The sequence below is a fragment of the Phoxinus phoxinus genome (assembly GCF_949152265.1).
Source record: "Phoxinus phoxinus genome assembly, chromosome: 24".
Lineage (NCBI taxonomy): Eukaryota > Metazoa > Chordata > Actinopteri > Cypriniformes > Leuciscidae > Phoxinus > Phoxinus phoxinus.
The window spans coordinates 18,492,755-18,514,977 of record NC_136899.1 but is presented as its reverse complement, the minus strand read 5'-3'; the positions used below and the strand labels follow the sequence as shown (position 1 = coordinate 18,514,977).

Here is a 22,223-nt window from a genome sequence, read left to right as displayed (position 1 = left end):
GTAATTAATTTCTATGAATTCAGATCAACTGTTCATTCGTGCAGTTTACATGCTAAATATGCATTGTGCAATAACAGCAGCATCACAGTTACCTTCTTTATTTTGTTACAGTTATGTGTATAATATGACAAATCCAGGAAGCCTTGCTGCAAGAGAATGAACTGTTTTTGTTTTCCTTTGTCCAACAGCTCCTGTTTTTACCCACCATCCTTCCCTGTTACCTCCACCTGCATACCTTTATAAGAAAACCAACGGCTCTTTTAAGAGCCACTCCTATACTCCTCTTACTACCTCTCTCTCTCAAACACTCTCACACACACACACACACACACACACACACACACACACACACACACACACACACACACACACACACACACACACACACACACACACACACACACACTCTCCCACACACACTCACACTCTCTCTCTCTCTCTCTCTCTCTCTCTCTCTCTCTCTCTCTCTCTCTCTCTCTTCTTCCTCTCTTCCAGAAGCCTGTTGTCTTCAAGTAAGTATTGCTTTTTTTTTATTTAAAATCCATCCCGTTTTGTTTGTGTGAAAGAAGTACTTCTCAAAATCTTTTTGTGTCTCTGTCACTCTCTCCCGCTTACTCTATCTATGATAGAAATGCCAGGCCAAGGGTCAACAAGGCGAAATTGTATGGTCTGCCATACAAATCTTAATGTGGCCTGCAAAACTTGCAACACATGCAAGGAAGAACAGCCACATAAGCTGAGGCTAAAAAAAAAACTAAAAAAATTTGATCAGAAGAGGGAGAGCTGGGTGCATATGCAGAAAAAAAATCGAACCACCTCTCATATCGAGGACGAAGCTGTGTTGTTGGTATGCGATTGGTTTTATTGTTTTTATGCAGGTTATTTTCCAAATGTTGCTATATATATTTTAAAATAATATATGTTATTTTATATGTGTGTCCTTGTCTTTTCAGCTCGAAAAATTGCAGGCCCTGGGATTAAGGGGGGTTTTACTTTTGTCCAAGCCTGGAAAAAAGCCGAATGATTGGGTGTCTGAGGTTTTGGCACCCCGCTGCCAGTTGAAGGAGACAGCACATACATGTCTCGAAAGAATTAAGGGCCTGTATGATATTGTTATTCAAGGTAAGAATATTCTGTTATTAATTTTTTAAAAATGTCCTTTATTTGATGCTGTCACAGGTAAGGCTGTGGTTGCCTTTTCTTGACTAATAGATCATTCAGATTATCATTGATGGTTTTCGCTTACAACTAAAACTAAACTAATTGGGAGAGGTTAAAAGTTAAGCAGCTAGCTATTTAGCTGCTCACGTTTAAGCTTGGTTTTAATTTTAATCTTAAATAAAATAGAATGTACACACCAGATGATCCAGTATAGACGCAGAAGCACACACTTTGGCGTTTATAGAGATGAAATTTATTTTACAAACGCATGCAGATATGCTGCCTTTTTTTCACTAAAACAGCGCTTGGTCCTAAACTTAGTGATCCATGCACATTATAGATGTTGCAGATCAGGGCTGTACACTTTTTAGGTGGTGACACTGGTCCTAGCAGAGTAACTTCACGATAGCCTATATTTTATTATTTGTTTGTTTATAACGAACTAAGACATTGATGAACGAACTATGACGCCATCAGCCATATCACCCTGTAGCCCAAGACTGGTTGCCCACTGAAGCTAAGCGGGGCTGAGCCTGGTCAGTACCTGGATGGGAGACTCCTGGGAAAAGCAAGTTGCTGCTGGAAGAGGTGTTAGTGAGGCTAGCAGGGGGCGCTCACCCTGTGGTCTGTGTGGGTCCTAACACCCCAGTATAGTGACGGGGACACTATACTGTCAATGAGCACCGTCCTTTAGATGAGACGTTAAACCGAGGTTCTGTGGTCATTACAAATCCCATGGCACCTCTGGTAAATAGTAGGGGTGTAACCCCAGTGTCCTGACCACACTCCACCCATTGGCCCTTACCAATCATGGCCTCCTAATAATCCCCATCCATTGAATTGGCTCTATCACTCTCTCTCCACCTATAGCATGTGTGTGGTGAGCGCACTGGCGCCGTTGTACTGTGGCTGCCGTCGCATCATCCAAGTGGATGCTCACACTGGTGGTGGTTGAGGAGAGACCCCGACATCATTGTAAAGCACTTTGGGTGTACAGTAGTACATATGAAAGTTCTATGTAAATGCTTCATTCTATTCTATTCTATTCTATTGAATTGAAAGACAAGGTAATTAGCCATGCTATAATTTTTATTATAAAATTCCAGTAGAAAAAATGTCACAATTGGTCAACCACCAGACTATCTCAAACATCCATCACATGTCTTGAGAACATTCACCTATTAAATCAATACAATATTGGAAGTAGTTAGAACAGCACTTGTTAGGTCTATACACATCTCTTTTTGCTACTATGGCTGGAACTAACGATTATTTTTACTGTCGTTTTTTTTCTTGATTAATCGATTAGATGTTTGTTCTATAAAGTGACGTAAAATTGTGAAAAAGGACGATCAATGTTTTCTAGATAATTCTGTACTTCTACAATGTAGGCTGGACCCCACAAGGCGCTGCAGAACAACTAAATGAACCTTCAGACCCAGTTGAACCCCCAACAGGACCACCAATGGTCACACCTGATCACCAGGAGGCAGTGGCCCTGCTTAATCACCCAACAGCTCCAACGGGACCCCCAGCAGCCCTTATTGAACCACCAAAGTCCCCAATTGGACAGTCAGTGTCCCTTTTAGCACCCTCAGTACAACCACAGCAGCAATCCCTGAACCTGGGGGAAAGACCCCACTCCCCAGAAGGACCTTCAGCAGCATCCCCAGTTTCTCTTGAAAAAGGTAATTATAAAAAGAGCTACAGTATATGAAGAGTATTGAAAATAAGTTGTAAGCCCCACAAAACCATACTCTTACTTTGTGTAATGTGAAATTGTAAACAAATTCAGAGTCCCGGAAACATTTATTATTATTATAATCCTGAAAAAAATAAAATTACACAACTGTTTTCAACATTGATAATAATAATAAATTACACAGTGTGTCTGTGATTAAGGCACTTTACTCCAGGGGGATTGTCCCTGGAAGTGCACTGTAAGTCGCTTTGGATAAAAGCGTCTGCCAAATGCATATATACTGTATAAATGTTTCTTGAGCATCAAATTATCATATTACACTGATTTCTGAAGGATCATGTGACACTGAAAACTGGAGTAATGATGCTGAAAATTCAGCTTTGATCACAGAAATAAATTACATTTTAAAATATAGTCATATAGAAAAGTTATTTTAAATTGTAAAAATATTTCACAATATTACTGTTTTTGCTGTATTTTGGTTCAAATAAATGAAGCCTTGGAGACTGGAATTCTTCTTTTAAAACATAAATAAATCGAACCGTTCTAATAATTTTGGCCACCACTGTATATATATTTTAAAACGATTTTTGGATTAGAACCTCTCATCAAATTCCATGAACTGCTACTGTTATCATTACATCATTACTTCAACCATGCCTGTGTTTGCACATATTTAGGACATTGTTTCTGGGTGTTTCGGTGTCTTCCCATTCATGGTGTACAATATATTGACTCACTATCTTTATTGCAATATCACGTTGTGCAATATCATATAAAAATGTTGCAGAAGGTATGCAAAATTCCGTTCATCTTATGGAGAGTTGCATCTGTCGACTGTAGTTGTGTTCAATTTAGAGCCCGCTTGAAACCACTATGTAATGATCATGTTTCATTGGCCAGTTGCCCTGTCAAATGCACGAACATTCCCTGTAGAAGACCACATGATGTGTGTGCATACTTCGACAGTGTGTGAGTAAAGAGGGAGAGAGAGAAGAGAGTTAGATGAGCAAAAGAAAAGAAATAACAAAAAAAAGATGAGTGTGGTTCTGGGAGACAACGAAAAAAATGGAGATCGGAGGCGAAAAAATATCAGAAACGGGGCCAATCAACTTTAGTGTTTTTTCATACGTTTAAGAATATCTAAATTAATATCGGTATCACAATATTCCAATATCACATTTTGTCAATATCGTGCAACCCTACTTCCCATAGACACTTTGATGGAAATTGATTTAGCAAGATTTTAAAACCATTCATGTACATAATAAACATCTAGACATTTGTACTCAGATCTCTAATATGGTCTGAAAAACCTACAGAAAAATCTGGAAATTTGAAATGTGTAGGATACCTGGTTGTATTATTCGAAATTGGTCTGTCTAAAGAGCATTTTTTTAAAGGTCTCTGTCTCGCCTTGGAAAAACATTTAGACAAATAAAGCCCAGTCTTCATCTTCATTATTTTGCAAATTTACACAAAATAATATATATATTTTAACATATTTTAAATGTTTCCCTGTATTTAACAGACGAAGGTGTGGAAGGAGGCTGTCCTGCTCCCACTACAGTGCGGCTAAATAAAAGGAAAGGTATGTTGATGTACTGTGTGTAAATCCATACATTGGGATTTATATTGTTGTGAGTCTTCATGAAGGCTGTATTTGCATTTGTAAGTGGCTGTGGTCTATTAGATTTAGACGATGTCCAAATGCATATGTTTATTTAACAGTAGAGCTGAACAGTAGGGCTGAACAACTAATCAAAATCTTATCGAAATCGCAACATGGCCTACTGCAATTTTCAAATCACAGGAGGTGCTATATTTGTTAAAGGCAAAATTTGTGTTACAATACCATTTTAAATTAAATATAGTAGCGCTGGCCTACACATCATATTCTACAGCTCTTTGTTACATACAAATCCTTGCAAAATTCACACCATAATCATTTAAATATGTTGTTATTACCCTGTTTGACAGTGGAAGTTGTGGAAGGAGTTCCCACTACAGTGCGGCCAAATAAAAGGAAAGGTATGTTGATGTAAAGCTTTCTGTATAGTAATGTGGACTGAATGCCACAAAATTGATTAGTATGAGCTGCATTACTTAGCTACAGTCTTCTGGCAATTATTTGGCAACATAATAGCATAGTCAAAAAAAAAAGTGGCACACATTTTTTTTGGTTTTGGTTTTCACAGTCAAAAGCATGTTAGTCTCTGCTATGAGAAAGCGATTAACAACTCCCAAGCAGTACAACAGAGATTCATTTGAATTCATGGATTTAACTTGTCTTTGTTTGCCAATATCACAACTGCCCAACCCTAAAGCTTGTGTTTATTACAGTAAATGATCAGTGTTCAATACAACTTCTGTACCATAATAACTACAATATGAAAACTGTAACTAACTAACTAACTAACTAACTAACTGTAACATGCTAGCTTAATAACCACTTATCATTCTATAATGGCTTGTTTATTGTAGTGTTAAGCTCTGTGAATGTAATATTTTTTTCCTTTCAGAATGCCCACATACAGTGACAGGGAGCCAGGATTATTACCCTGTGAAGAGGGTTGCCAAATACAAAGTTATTAAGGTTAAATACCACTAAAACACTACACAAGTTACACAATGTTCTTTTATTGGTGTAATGGTCTTAAAAAAGTATTGGTGATTGGTATAACTGCTAAACATAGCAAATATTTGAAACTGAAAAAGTCTCACTATTTTTAGGGCCAAAAATGGAAGCAAGTGGAGTGGGAGCCATGCAAACTCTGGTGTGTACGACTTCTCATGAGTAACACATAGCCAATTAGTTTTAACATGTACAAACTATTGACATATGTTAGGTAAGATCAAGGTAAGATTTGTTTATGTAGTTCATAAATATATTATTATAACCAACACAAAGTGTCTTAAGAAGGTGTTGGGCTACTACGTGCCCCAGAAGAGTTTCATGCTCTTTGGCATAGATTCTTTAAGTCTCTGAAATCTGGGGAGCTCCATTCGTCTATGCTTTCATTTGGTGTTTTGATGACGGTGGTGTCCAAAACCATAACAGCTTCAGTCCAAAAAGTTATGGTGGCTCTTGGTGGCTTAACACCTTACTAAGACACTTTATTTAGTTTTTTCTCTTAATTCCCTTAATCTTATTTCCCATTAACACTTTACATGAACACCAAAAGTACCGTTATAGCCAATAATGATTAAGATATGCCCAAACTACACGGCCTGCATTATGTGAAAGTCTATATATATATGCCCCATGTAGTTACATTGGAGCTCATTTTTAATTAAGTTTCTCAAAAGTAATGTGACATTTTTCATTTTAGGACATCATTAATTATCATAAATCTACAATACAGAGATACAGAAATTGTCTGTTACAGCATTACTGCCTTAATAACTGGATCAATATATTTAGTGTCAGCTTGTGATCTTCATTTGTCACATATGTTGTCTCACAGTAAAATGTGGACTCCTCATTTTTGAGTTACTAAGACAAAAACTAAGTAGTTGGCCTAATGGTAAGCAAGATAAACCTACCAAAAATGTAAAACACTTTGGAGTATTGTGCACACCAAACAGTGATTCATGTCAGAAACATAACAGATTATAGGATTTTCTTGACTTAAAAATAACAATTAAGGCTTTCCTTGCATTGTAGTTGACTAACATTAGCCTACAGTGAACATTAGCCTGTAATGAAACCCCACTAAAACACAGCTATTGGAAAACAGCTACAGGAGTCTTAATGTGTGTCTTTGTGTCTACAGTTCATCTGCAGAACCAAAACATCTAATTGCATATTATTTCCTTTTTGTGTGACAGTGGAAAGAAGTGGCCATTGGAGTGGGTGGCGGATATGGACACTTGTTAGTGCTTCCATCAGGTGCCCAAGAAGGTGCTGGAGCACTTTTGTGTGTGTGTAATAGTTTGCCTTTCTTTCTTCTTACTGTTATGAAAATAAACGCTTCTTGCGACTGGACCCTTTCATTGCCACTTTCAGTTGTATTTCATTTTGCACTTTATATTGGATATTAATACTTTCGTGTTTTGCACTCCAATTATTGTCACTTTTGAGCAAGTTTAGTTATGATTTGTCATTGTTGTTTACTGTACTTTCTTCAATAAAACATTTCATTTATTTTCAGACACACTATTTATTGAATAATACACTTTATTATATGAGCCTCCAAGACAACATAAAAATGTATCTGAGAATTTATTCAGAGAATAGTTTAAAAAAATAAAACCATTTGTAGCTTTTGATCCTTAACTTTTCTCTATGTAGAAAACATACTGTTTCTCCTATGAATAATACATGATGTCCTGTCAGTGTTGGGCTATTGAAACATATCAATCATCCACAAATTAATTGATCACATATTTTGCCTACAATGAAATGTGTAGGCAAAATATGTGATCAATTAATTAGTGTGGATGATGTCAAACAATGGAAATGCCTTTGCATACAGCACCATGGTTCTAAATGGCAACCTGTTATACAACTGTCCCTGGATCCCCCTTCCTCTTCAGATGGCACTGTTATTACCAACAGTGTATAGATTACTTTTACTAAAATTATTGCAAACAGATGTCTTTCATTAACAAGGTAATGTACATGACTTGAGCACAGGACTTTTCAGGAGGTGTCAACCTAGTCTGCTGAACTTTTGTCCCAACCCGTCTGCCTGCTGTCTTTTGGTCAAGGACCAGGTTTTAATATGTTTTTTTTTTTGTGTGTGTGTGTGCATGTGAAACTGACCCTGAATCAGACCTCATGATTTGGTGTCTTGCTCTGCTTGTGGTAGCTGGTGTGAGTTTTACAAAGTTACACAAAAGTAATTAGTAAATCTAATTACTGTTTTGCTCTTGGTGATATGGGAAGTGTAATTTAATGACATAGTTATTTAAGGTAAATTAGATGACGATTGTCTATATAGCCACTTAGCCATATGACCACTGCATAAAAACACTTAATTATGATAAAGTATGGTATGGGAGGATGGACACTGGATATCTATTATGATACTGTGATTTCTTTTTTAATGTAACTCACCTCTGTATTTTAATTCATATTCATGAACACCACTAATTTGAGATCACTCTGAAAGTTTTTTTTATTAGGTTAGGGCAGGGGTAGGCAAGTTCAGTCCTAGAGAGCCGCTGTCTTGCAGAGTTTGGCTCCAACACTGACAAAACCTCACTTGGCTATAGCCTTAGTAATCCTGAAGACATTGATTAGCTTGTTCAGGTGTATTTGATTAGGGTTGGAACTAAATTCTGCAGGACAGTGGCTCTCTAGGACCGAACTTGCCTACCCCTGGGTTAGGGTTTGTGAAAAAGAAACGTTCCAAGAGGTCCACAGTGACATCTGTGATTCAAATAAGTCAAAATAAACATTTAATTAACGAATATTGGCCACTTTGTCCAACAAATACATTTTAATTAACATTTATACATTACACCACTTCATGTTTCTTTGAAATGCATGCATGACACAAGGGCTGAGTTGGCAGAGTGAAAATTAAAATTTTGTCATATGATTAAACCAAACACATCACTGGAAAGGTCTTGATCAGCCGAGTAACAGCATTGCAATCTGAAGGCAGTACCTGGCTCCTGCTTTGAGATATTGACCTCTGAACTTTGATATTAATGCATGTGGTGAGTCTTATAATTCAGCAACTGAATGGGCTACAATGATGAAACCAACTGTTATGTAAAGCTCTTGAACTCTTCCATCACGAGGGATACCGTTTGGTGAGATCACCAATAGGGGGCATCACCAAAAATGGTAAAAATTGAATCTCACCTAGTTATCATTTATAATATCAAATTCTGACCGAACTATCATGTTTCACATCCCCCCATACCCATTAGTGAACTCTCAGTTTTATACTCCAGACATCCATTTACATGTTTTAGTCATTTACAAAAAGAAAACTACAATTCCCTGTTGCAGCAGATTACAACGTGATAGACAGCGCGTTAAATATGTAGTTCTTCCGGTTGGCAAAATAGGGTTGTAAGTAAGTAGGGTTTCAAAAATAACTATAGTATAAAGTAACTTCCTAACAGACATGCTACTGCAAAAGCATATACGTGTTGTATAAATTCAGACCAAAAACATCGTCTTATGGTTATCATTATCAGCCAAAATTGCTTGTTTGGGAGATTCATGCTAGTTGCTAAGGTAACCGTGAGCCTGACCACAAAAACGGAAGAAGGGTGCGTTTAAAAAAAAAAACGTGTTAGGTAAAGAAATGTGAATACTGACATTGCCAACAAATAATTTTAAAATATGTCATCCTTTATTAAAAAAGAAACGGAAGAAGGGTGCGTTTAAAAAAAAAACGTGTTAGGGAAAGAAATATGAATAACTGACATTAACAAATAATTTAACATATTAAAACATTATATGTTATAAAATATGTTATCCTTTATTAAAAATTGTGTTTTCATGTTGAAATCGAGGCACTAGATGCTAGGGATGTTTTCGTTGACATTTTGGAGAGCGGCAGGGTCACTCTGGACTGATCGCCAGTCCATCACACAACCATCAAACTCCCATTCACACCTAGGGCAATTTTATGAGTCTCCAATTAACCTATTCTATTCGTTTTCTTTAGGTTAAATATATTTTTATACAGAAAATAATGATACAAATAAATTTATTTGCATAGCACTTTTCAATGTAAAGAACAAAGTTATATCTGATACAAAGACCACAAGGACATACATAAATATATGTACCGGTATATAAAATGCTAGACATAAATGAAAGCAAATTGCTTATGATTGTAAGCTGATATTTACAACACCAACTAATTAACACTAGTTGTCTAGTGTTAATTATTGTATCCAGACAGAGCAAAGTTATGCAGCAGGATAATGAAAAACTTGTCTTATTTATGGATATAATTAACTAATTAATTAATACAACACACAACTCTATACCTACTTGACAATTAACATGTGAAAATGTTATTTTGTGTGATTACTTTTAGTTATGTACCCTGTATACAACTGGCATACAAATTTAAGAGAAAAATGAAAAATCAGTAATTTACAGTAAATGGTTTATTCCAAAAGTATCCACAATCACTGTGAATAACATTATACAGGTGTATAGAGTATAAAACAATCAAACTATTACATCAATGTAAGTGTAACATTTGTGTACACTCATTATAATGCACTCGTTTAATAGAGATTTTCTCGTGCCTAACCTTAGCCCTAACCCCATAGTAACCATCTGTGGAGCCCTAGCAACCACCCTGAAGTCCCTAGCAACTGCCTAGCAACCGCCTAGAAACCACCCAGAACACCCTAGCAACCGCCTAGCAACCACCCAATACACCCTAGCAACCACCCATAACACCCTAGCAACCGCCTAGCAACCACCCAATACACCCTAGCAACCACTCAGAACACCCTAGCAACGACCCGAACAACATGAATAAGCCATATCTCAGCAGCAGAACATCGTACAGACATGGTTGTTGGCTCGTATGCAATCATGTACCACACTCTAGCAACCGAGTGTCGAGTTTTGCCACTGCAAGCACCATTCACATTTTCTTCTGGAAATGTACGTTCTAAAACTGAAAGTTGCTAGAACTAGTTACTACATCCATCAGGATGAGTCAGGTTACATCACACCAACTGGCATCTTTGTAATGATCGGTGACAATAAAGGTTTACTTTCAAACTACTACTAAAGAGGAGCTTCAGAAAATGCATCAACACTTTCTCTACTCAAGCAACACAAACTAGTTGAAAGGCAGGGTGACAAACTGCATGCATAGTCACCATCTCTTACAGAGATCTGCTATTACATAATGAATGAGCTACTAAACTAGCCACTTTGGATGCCACCACACATATCATATCTAATTTCAAACCTCAACACAAGATTGCTTGAAAGAGTGCACCATGCTCAAAGTGCTTGTAACAAACTAAGATACTAGTGTGTATTATATAAGCTTACACCAACTAGGGATACAATATCTATTTAATAAAGCAACAATCATACATTTCAAATTTTGCAACACTAACACTTTTCATTTTACTCCTGATCTCATCAACAAAATGGTGTACATCAGTGTCCTTGGCAATGAAGGTGCCATCAAAATAGGGTTCCTCTGACCTTAATAGAATAAGAAAAAAATGTATGTTCAGTGTCAGACGTTATATGTTCTGTTAACTTTACATTAAGTAAAACAATTACAAGTTTAAAACAACTAACCCCTTTGACTGCCGAAATCGGTACACTTTTCTGTTGCCATCTGCACAAAGAGCAAGCATGTTGGGTGTACATGCCGGGCAGGTGAAGTGCTCTACACTGGCCATTTCTTCACACTGGTACTGGCAGAATGTGTATTCCATGAAGCTTCTTTGGAATACGTCTCCATGTATTTTCCCAGTCTGTACATGCGATTAGTAAAGAGTAAAATTAAATAGCTACACTAATGTTCTCCCATCTCTACTTAAGGCAACTTTTATCCACACTGATCTTACCCTTCCAAAGAGACAGGTCCTCCTCTCCAACATCCGCAAAAAACCTTGTCTTGATAAACCTGGTGCAACAGTTTTCATTTCTTCAAATGAGCTGAAGACATCTACGGAAAACAGCGTGTCAGCATTCACAGATGCTGGCCAATACCCACTTCTTATTAGGTCGCTCATGTCAGGTGTCCAATGAGCCAGACATAATCTGCACAGCAAGTTTGGCAAGTGCAAATCATACCGACCTAAAATCAAAAAGTAGAACATTCTAACACACAAAGGGACAAGATAAAATTAAAATATAAAACCATAGTTCATACCATTTATGCAAACCAAAATTATTGCTCTGCCAGCTGATTCTGTGACGTTTGAAGGGTCACAAGTGCATAATTGGACAGGTCTCACTGTAGGCAATAAACATACTGAAAGGAGAAGATAAATAATTAGTGAGAAAGCATTAAAAATATGTACAATTAAGATAATAAAAGACTAAAGATAAAAAAAAAACTTTAATCAATTTACCAAAAAGGTTCAAAACACTACCTTGATTGACCAGTGTGTATTTGCCTTCTTTTTTTACACAGCACACTGTTGGCTCAATGGGCTTGTAAACTCCCTCAATACAGGACTCCCTGTTATGGAGAGTGAGTGTTTTGTGTATGTGTATGTCACAATCCATACACAGCCACTCTTGTGGCATGCAGTCTCTGCAGCGAATGACAGCAGGAGATGTGCAGTGGCTGCAGTTCTTTTCTGGAGCCACATTGCAGGACAGCAAGCAGTTGATGTGATAAGACCTTGCTTTCCGCCACTCATCTTGGGCTACAGATTGGCGCAAGCACCATGATGTGGATGTTGAAGGATGCTTGTTGGTACCTTGAACATCTGCTGATGTCAGAATATCCTGCAGTTTCTGCATCTCACTGTCTAAAAGACAGAAATAAGAAAATAATCATTCCTTTCATGCTTACTGCTAACTTGCTTAATTACAGTAAGGTCAGGTGTCATTTTACCGAATAAGTGTTGAGAGCAGTTTGGTTGGGTAACTGTGGGAACCTCCTCAGGTGACTCAAAATGAGTAGCATCCTCACTGCCAACCACGGAAACAACTGAAAAGATAGAAAGGAAAGAGTAAACAATTTTCATATCTTACAAGCACATAATACAGTCTGACAATTCCATTAATCTCAAAACGTTTCCCCCCCCCCCCCCTCATAATCTGGACATAATCTTGAACTGTCAGCTGAACATGAAGCTGACACCGATTGCTTCACTTCCACTTAATTTCTTTGTAATTGCTTAGCATTACAGTGAAGTCAACATAAGTAACACATCCAACATGTGGTGTTTCTGATGGCACATTTTAACAAACAGTATTTAAAGGAAAATTATTCAAAACCGGAAAACAGAAATCCTATTAAGTTTTACCATAGAAAAAATAAATAAAGGAAAAAGCTGTGCACTGGAAGCCCCCACAGTTTAGTGGTCTATGTTTTAAAAGTGACACAAAACCATATATGTTACCTAACAAATAGCAAGCTGAATTCTGTATACAATGGGCACAGTTATACTTAGTTAAAAAGCATTGGGTGGTGGGTAATCACAGATAATCTTGGAAGACATGGACTACCTGTAGCTGAAGCACGTTTTCGTGTCTCTCCACTTCTTCTTCTTTTTAGCAGTGGACGTCCTTCAGCATCTCTCTCCACCCATCGGACATTAAATGTACTGCCTTTAGCAGATGCTGCTTTGCCCTTCGCTTCCTTTGCCTTGCATGACAGAAAGAGAGCATTGTATGATAACACTGAAATACAGCCAACTCTTGAGCAGTTCATTCAAATGTTGCACTCTAATTGCCACTCTTTAGTATTATTACCAATAATGGAAGAGCACTGTCTAAAAAAATACTCACTTTGTTTTGAGCAATAAGCATGTCTGCAATGAAAATAGCATCATCTACTCTCCCTCTGTCTTGCTGAGCAGCCATTTCAAAGATACTATACTGGAAAGGAAGATAAAAACACGGTCAGACAAAAAGAATTGAGGACGGAGTATAGGGTGGCTTTAGGCTATATAAAAACTCAATTTTAAAAAAATGTTTTGGACAGTGAGAGAGAGAGTAAAGTGAAAGATAAATAAAGAATATAGAGTAATACTTACTTGAAGATAGTGAAGCTTTAGAAAAAATAAATGGATATAGAGAGAGAGAGAGAGAGAGAGAGAGAGAGAGAGAGAGAGAGAGAGAGAGAGAGTGTGAGTGTGTGTGTGTGTGTGTGTGTGTGTGTGTGTGTGAGAGTGTTTGAGAGAGAGAGGTAGTAAGAGGAGTATAGGAGTGGCTCTTAAAAGAGCCGTTGGTTTTCTTATAAAGGTATGCAGGTGGAGGTAACAGGGAAGGATGGTGGGTAAAAACAGGAGCTGTTGGACAAAGGAAAACAAAAACAGTTCATTCTCTTGCAGCAAGGCTTCCTGGATTTGTCATATTATACATATAAGTACTGTAACTGTAACAAAATAAACAAAGATAATAAGGAACTGTGATTATTTTATTGTACAGTGTATATTCAGCATGTAAACTGCACGAATGAACAGAAGCAGTGTGTCGTGATATATGAGGTGAATGCATCATTAATATGCTAAATCTGAATACATTTTCATGACCACTAAAAGATTTTGTAATTTGTGCTCTCGATGCACCTGTAATTAGTCGTGTGTATGGTTACCGTAGTAAAACCAGTGTTCATTTTTTAAAGGGCTGCCACTGTTGTACCCCAATAGGTAAAACTTGAAAACTTTAACGATCAATAAAAAATAAATGTAATTGCACAAACTAGAATAATTATAGTAAATGTTACATTTTTAATTGTAACATTTTTAATTTTTAATCGCGCTATTGTTCAAAAGTTTTGGGGTCGTTAAGATGGTTAATGTTGAAAGAAGTCTAAAATGCTTACCAAAGCTGCATTTATTTGATCAAAAATACAGTAAATCTTTGTAAAAACGAATTATTATTGCAATTTGAATATGTTAAAATGTAATTTATTCCTGTGATCAAAGCTGAATTTTCAGCATCATAATTATTAGAACAGCATTTAAATGAAATATAGGCCTATACATTTTTTTGTAACAATGTAAAGGCATTTACTGTTACGTTTAATCAGTTTAATGCATAATTTCTGAATAAAATAAATTCGTTCTAAATAAATAAAATTAACATTACTGGTTTAAAAAAACACCTTAAGATCGACATGTTTTTATGTGAGGATCGATCCTTTTAGAATAGATACAACATCAGAATCGATATTTTTCTGTGATGAATTAATTAGCCAATTAATATCAATTTCCATTAACGTTATTGACCACAGTAACGTTAACAGCACCATTGATTAAAAGCTCCACACTCGACACACACACAAATATAACGTTAGGCTACAGCAACGTTAGGATTTCTTAAATTACAGCACCATAATAAAAATATGCCTTTGACCGACCTGAACGACGCGGGAATTTTGGAGAGAATGCACTATATCGCTTTCTCTTTGGTCCGTGGAGAGTTGTTGGCATTGAGGAAATGATCGCCCCCTACTGGTACTCAACCTACATTCATGCGTGTCATGTTCACGCCTAGAGAAGGCAAAGCGTGACCCTGACACGCATCCGCTAGTGGTCCAGCGTGTGTATTACACGCTTTAGCGTGATACCGGGTTGGGCAGCGAGCTATCATGCACATACGTGATCTTTTTGTGTTTCTTAGAGGTTGAATTCATTTAAAAATCTGCCAAACTTTAGCCAAACCCTCCTATACTTCTGAATAGGATGTCTACTTCATAAATTGTATGAAAATTGTAAAAATAATGGTTTAGATCACTCAAACAACATATGGAAATGGAGGCGCCCTTATATGTACAGTAATGTCAACTCGTGAAAAAGTTTGGTACTGCGCCCAAACAAAATCTCACTGAAAGCTTATTTTTTGAGATATCAACCTACAATTTGAAACACAACTTGTTCAGATTTTTGGCTTTGACTTTTTTGCATTTTTAGAGTCTTCCAGGTTTTGAAAATATATATTTTATATAAAATATGAATAATACAATTTTTAACATTCTACATTTTCATAAACTCAAACTTCTATAACTTTTTTTCTGCTTAACTTCCTTAATTTATTTCACTTCTTCAAAAATCTGCCAAATGTCTTCTTTAAAACAAGACCAATCTTACATCTATATTTAAGTTCGGAATGTGCATTTTCAAAAAAATGGGAGTGGGAATAAGGGGTTAAAGGAATAATTTTCATAAGAATGAAAAGTCTGTCATCATTTACTCACCCTCATGACGTTTTAAAGCCATATGCTATTCTTATCTTCTGTGAAATACAAAAAGTTATCAAGCTTTAAAAGTTTATTATTATCAATTTTATTATAGCAGTGTGTTTTATAGAAAATGTATTTCCATCCACCATGATAATGAAGAGCCATGCTTGGTTTTACCTGTGGTTGCCATTTTCCAATCACAAATACCACACTTATAATGATGAATATTATGCAGGAATAAAAACTTCGGTTAATTGTCATAATGATATGAATTAAGTAAGTACCCCCATTATTTATTTATTTGTACTTTTGTTTGCTGTTTTGTTAGTTTCCCTTTATTTGCCTTTGAAATTATTTCAATAGGTAATTAAGTAAACGATAAAAATAAAACTATTTCCAATGAGACAAGCTTAGTCCCACAGTAAGAATTGTAACATAAATTAGCTTTTTACAGATATCAATTCATTTATATCTGCATCGCAAATAAATGTTTTACTGTCAAATCTGTGGTTTTACTTTCAACTTTATTAGAAATTACACTTTCAAGTACATTTATGATTACATGATTAGTATGCCCTTTATCTCTGTTTCTATGAATTATAGTAATTTTAGAATCAATTGTATCCACATAGCTGAGACAGTTTTATTAATGGAGTTTGGATTCTGTAAAACATGTAACCAAATATGAAATCTGTACAGTACCGTACAGTGCAGTTCAAAACAGAAACTTTAGAAATGAAGTTGTGATGTTGCCCATTTTCTGACAGTGTCAATCTTTACAACACATCTGTGGGCGAGAGAATAGTAGATGCATCACGATTCATTTAGAGAGAATTGAAGTGTTATGAAGGATTTTCCAGCCAGGTTGAGTGTCAGCCGCCCCACACGCGACAGAGGGCTGTTTAAAATTCTGGATTTGTCAGTCGGTCTGTCATAATTTATTGGAACTCATCTGTAACAAGGGCCTGGCTCAGATTTACACACTGATTTGAAAAATAAATAAGAGCGATACAGACCTGCGCTGCTTTAATGACAGACTGTACTGACATGAAAGAGTGGAGATATGAAACAGAGAGAGGAAATTAGATATTATGCCCTCAAGACAACTGCAGCCACTGGTCCATTCATTATTAGTGTGATATTTATTATTAAGAATTCCTCTCAGTGAGAGAGCGCAGAATATTCTCCCGGCTCCAGCACTTTGAGTCCTGTCAGGAGTGAAGTGTGTGCAGATCATTCCTGTAACGCTGCTGCTGACACGGCAAATCTGCAAGATACATCATGTGAATATTGTCTTGCTCTCACACACACACACTCGTACGAGCGTTCATGTGGAAGCAGGCAGTTTACACAGCCCAGACATTCATGAGATGAATATTTACAGTTGTTGTGATGGAACCAGATTTTCTCTAATGTACGCTGAATTAAAATATGTATGTGTATATATATATCAACTATTGGGGTAGTCGTGGTGTATGGCATATAACTGGCTTTTGTAAATACTTTTTATATATTTTTATATACATAAAACTCATACAAACGCTTCTCGCTTTATTGTGTTTAATTCACGATTTTGTAGTTTGCACAGAGCCAATAAAGACGACTTTTTCAGTTTTTAGTACAAAATGGTGCCCTTAGAAACAGTTATCAGATTCATATGTAAAGTTCTAAAGAGCAGCTTTTATTTTAAATTGTTTTGTTTTTCGTAACAGTGTTTTTACTGCAACGTTTGATCAATTTAAATAAAATAATTAATTTGTTAAAAAAAGAAAAATCTTACTGAACCCAACTTTTGAAAGGTATAATACAATTTAATAATAATTGCTGATCTTTTGTTTTGTTTATATAATTGAATTTAAAACGTATTGTGTATAATAAATAACAAACATCACAAAATAAGTCTGATACAAAATATTATGTTTCTATTCCTTTTTGACTGCACCAAGTAATAAGCATACTGATTTGAAATTACGGGTCCATCAAGTGTCAATAAAAAAGCGGACTCATCTCTATCTCTCAGGTTTGATGAGAGGTCAACCAATCCCCCCCCACCACCACGAATTTCTCATTTAATTTCAGTTCTGAAGCAGGCCTGTGACCTACTTTTGTCCATTTCCACCCCACCACCCCCTTCATTTCCCCTTTATCCTTTTTTACAAGCTCATAGCCTCTCTCTCTCTCACCCGGCTGGCCCAGTCCGGCCCCGGCCCAAGGACGATACAGCCGTGGCCCTTTGGTAATGGATGGGCTGCCAGCGGGACCTGCTGGGCTATTGGAGTGGCTGGGGCCGTTATATGGAGTTATACTGCAGCCTATTTACTGAGGTGATGAGCTGCAGACGTCCCCCATTATTTATGAAGGGAGGCCAGCGGAGGGGGGGCAGAGGTCACTGAACCCAGGTAGACCCGATACATTAATAAGAGCTGGGCGGACGTCTCGGTTTATGCGAGAGCAAAAGAGCAACGGAAGATAGAAAGGTAGAGAGAATACACTTGTATACAGGCAAGACTATATATACACTAACCCAATGCAGGCTGGGTGACATTAATATGCTAATTTCAGTGTGTTTGTTAGGAATTTGCAGGGTCCTGTTCTGACAGGGACAGCAGGGGAGAAAAACAATGCTAAATGGAAATAATAAAATGATAGTGACATATTAAAATAAGTGTTTGGCAAGTCACATTTTGTTTATGCATTAACAAAATAGTTCATGTTGCATATCATGACGCCTATGGTAATATGAGTACATTTAAACGTTTGATATTAAGATTTTTTTTAAAATCGATTGTATGATAAACAATTTAGAAAAAATGGGCCCTGAAGCAAAAAAAAAAACAAAAAACAAAAAAACAACACAATCATTTTCCATTAGACATCCTTAGAGTTTTTAACCAAGCCTCAATTCTATGTTAAGCATCAGTTCAGACAGTCTGTACTGTGTGTGTTCGGAGTGTGTACAGGGTCAAAGACTTTGTTTGATGAATGAAACGCTCACACTTCAAATGGGTTTTAAGGCTTCATTGTTCAATGCTGCTAGTGTTTCTCTTAAGATAAATGGTTCTTTTAGCTGCGGTCAGCTGGGGCTTTCAAACGTACTATGATCTAAAATTGACCTTTAGGCAGTGCGGTGGACGAACACGAATCAAGTGCTAGAGTAGAAGTGCAGATACCCTGATACAATTTCACTCCTGTAAAAGTATTAAGAACTTCTTTCCAATTTTACCTGAGTGAAAGTTGGTTACTTGATTTTTAATGTACTTAAGTATTAAAAGTAAAAAGTACTGATCATTGAATGTATATTTTGTTATGGTACACTTGCATACTTTTACATTAATAGTATATTATATATTTTAGATAATCCTACTACTGCTGGAGGGGGGATCGCTGCATCATAATTAATTATTATAAATTGTCAGTAGCCAGCACTAGTAAGGTATATTAGTGTATGCAGCAGATATAATATGTAGGCTAATGTGTTGACACAAATAATTACAGACGTCACATATAGCATGCATAACATTTTACAATGAACGCTATGCAAACTAGTTTTATATAATTTGAAATGGCAGGGAAGAATGCAAGTGCAATAATTTGTACTATTTAATGTTATGTTGTATAAAAAAAAACAAAAAAAACTATAACATAAAGATGGTGATATGGACATGTCCGCATTCAAGCATTATAGGATAGCCTACAGCTCACCCTTTTACAGCAGATTTAGTTTACAAACAACTGAAAGGTATGACCTAAATATGATTCGAGAACAGTCCAAATCGCAAATTAATCGTTCGGTGCGATTTGCAAACCCGCTCGTTCACGAATCGGAGACCGCTGTCGCCTCTTGGAGCTTGTGACGATTTCTTCAAATCAAAGTCACGAGTAACGATTTGTTTTAATGAAATGTAGTGGAACAATTATGATATTATGCTTTGGAATGTAGTGAACTAAAAGTAAAAGTTTCTCAAAATAGAAAGAGCCAGTAAAGTATACTTGAAAAAGGTAGGCTAAAGCTACAGCAATGAAGTAAAACAATACTTCTGTCAATCACTACCTTTAGGCTCAGTTTATCTTCGACACATGGACTGCATTTCAAATTTTAAATTGACGTAAAATCTCTTTGCCAGTTCACAACTGATCGTTGAATGTTTCACTTTTGATGGAATCGTTTGCTATTTTTAGCAAATTTTACACACAGAACCACATAAAGTAGGGCTGCAAACGATTAATCGCATCCAAAATAAAAGTTTGTTTACAGTACATAATGTATGTGTGTATTGTGTATAATTATTTTGTATATATAAATACACACATGCATGTATATATTTGAGAAATATTTGCATTTATATACTGCATATATATTTTACATTATATATAAATATAACTATTTTATATATAAATAACAATTTTTTCTTAAATATATACATGCATGTGTATTTATATATACACAATAATTATACACAATACACACACATATATTATGTAAACACAAACTTTTATTTTGGATGCGATTAATCGTTTACAGCCCTAACATAAAGGCAATATTTTTATAAATCTAGTTTATGTTGATCAGGTAGAATGATATTGGATGAAAGATGTATATAATATAAAAGCCAATGTGTACCTAAGACTTGCTGTTATAATTATTACATTTTTGCATACCAACTTTATTCATTTTGTCTAGTGTAGGCTACAATGCAAAATACATTTTGAATAATTTCATTTTGAAACCGTTATTGTAACTTTCCTGTATTTTTTTTTTTTTTACATTTTGGATATAATTTTATAAAATTGTTGCTGATACTGATTTAGCAACTTTGTTTAGTGTACAATGCAAAATAACATAAAACTATATATTTTTGAGATAGCCTATATATACAAGAAGCTTTCAGTTGTGTGATATTGTGAATTATTACCTGTTCTCTATAATTTAGCACGCCAACATTTCCGTGTGGTGGAGTCAGTCTTCATTAGACCGCTGACAGAAACACAAGAGCTCATACAGAGACAGAAAACAATCTGCTGAGGCTGTGAACTCCAGCACTACAGAATGACCCGGAGAAGCTCCACTGCCAGCTGGACATAAGTGGAGGAAACAAGGAAAAAGGTTCTCACAGATGTTCATCTCCAGTGCCAGATGACATTCATCAGAAAAAGTGAGCAAGTATACGACCAAATTGTTCTTCACGGCAGGTCATTTCACTCGGCAGCCATTTCGCCAACACCTGTAGGCATCGACTTCCTAGTCGTGCAGTATTCGGATATAGAATGACCAATATCTCCAAAACTGTATGACAAACAATATTATGTCAAAACTACTACACAATCTGGTAAACCACAAAAATCTTTCCTTAACTCTGACACCACTGATTCTCACATTTCTCACTTCATGTTTGAATGCATGAATGACATGTGGCCTGTTTGCTTTTTCTGTCTGTATTGCACACACATCTATTTATTACATTTAGGACAAAGAACATAGCACTTAAAGCAACACCAAGGAACTTTTCCTCTACGGTCGCCCTACAGGTTGGAAGCGGAATTGTCCATTACCGCTGTCGTAAATAATTTAGCTTATACCGCAGCCTACTGTCGTACGCACGCTCGCTGTTTATCCAGCACCGGCTTTGGAATGAACAATGTCCAATGTCAAAGAGTATGATGCATGATTTTATGAAAGTATGATGTTTTGCGACATCAGAAACTAATAAAAACGAAATAATGACTATTGTAACGGTTGACGTAAAGCAAGTCAAATTTGTAGTTTTCTTATGTCTCATTAGAACTACAGAAACGCGACCCGATCTGGCAATCATAGTGCGGTTATTGCAGATAAAGGAACGCAAAGCGAATGCATCAAAAGTGCCTTTCACCCTGTTACGACTTGATGAACCACTGATACGATTTCGGAAACATTATTATAAGGTAAAAAATCTTCCTTAGTGTTGCTTTAACTCATAATGACTACTTTAATATACTGTTATGTTGCATTTTCTGTCATGTTTGCATTCACACTTATAACCCTTTAGTAACTTGTTACTTATATAGTTTAAAGACAAGTGGGTCCATGATGTGAGCCAACTAATATTTATCAAAATAAGCGGCCCTCATATTATTGAGAGCCGTCAATTTTCACTTTTTTTATACACAAGAAAATATATAATAAATAGTGTATTTAAATATGTGAATAATCTTCAAGAACTGCACCTAAAAATAAAAGCAACGGCAATAAATAAATACTAAATAAACAAACAAGAAAAAATGCAGTTGTGTGCAGGTGGAAAGTTGGCCAGCACAAACAGCAACAAAGTGCTAATGAAACCTCTCACACAGTTAAGCTTTACCTGTTGGGCAGATTGGGCATTCTGATTTTGTGTTCCAATGAAATATTCATAAAATATTAATATTTCAACATTGATAAGAAGAATACATTTTCTTGAGCAGCAAATCAGCATATTAGAATGATGTCTGAAGGATCATGTGACACTGAAGACAGGAGTCTTCGCTGCTGAAAATAAAAAGTATTACAAAAGTATTTT

The 22,223-nt window shown here is 36.2% G+C and overlaps 2 protein-coding genes across 3 annotated transcripts; one reads left to right on the top strand and one right to left on the bottom strand.

Moving 5' to 3' along the window:
* The first annotated feature begins 160 nt into the window (after nt 1-160).
* LOC306992348 (uncharacterized protein) lies at nt 161-6,883 on the top strand. Of its 2 annotated transcripts, XM_079601112.1 has the most exons (9): nt 161-512; nt 630-847; nt 954-1,122; nt 2,553-2,849; nt 4,395-4,454; nt 4,844-4,894; nt 5,386-5,459; nt 5,597-5,640; nt 6,695-6,883. In XM_079601112.1, exons 2-9 carry the CDS (start codon nt 632-634, stop codon nt 6,741-6,743), a joined length of 960 nt encoding a protein of 319 aa, XP_079457238.1. In that variant the 5' UTR covers nt 161-512; nt 630-631; the 3' UTR covers nt 6,744-6,883. The 2 variants fall into 2 exon arrangements, with proteins under 2 accessions (XP_079457238.1, XP_079457237.1); XM_079601111.1 differs by having other exon boundaries at nt 490-847.
* A 3,053-nt stretch (nt 6,884-9,936) lies between these two features.
* Nucleotides 9,937-15,039, bottom strand: LOC306992898 (uncharacterized protein). The gene is made up of 10 exons (XM_079602172.1): nt 14,866-15,039; nt 13,538-13,792; nt 13,290-13,379; nt 13,008-13,146; nt 12,391-12,486; nt 11,921-12,304; nt 11,698-11,799; nt 11,390-11,622; nt 11,118-11,296; nt 9,937-11,018 (listed from the first exon to the last, which is right to left on the bottom strand). Exons 3-10 carry the CDS (start codon nt 13,362-13,364, stop codon nt 10,880-10,882), a joined length of 1,347 nt encoding a protein of 448 aa, XP_079458298.1. The 5' UTR covers nt 13,365-13,379; nt 13,538-13,792; nt 14,866-15,039; the 3' UTR covers nt 9,937-10,879.
* Between the last annotated feature and the right edge of the window lie 7,184 nt (nt 15,040-22,223).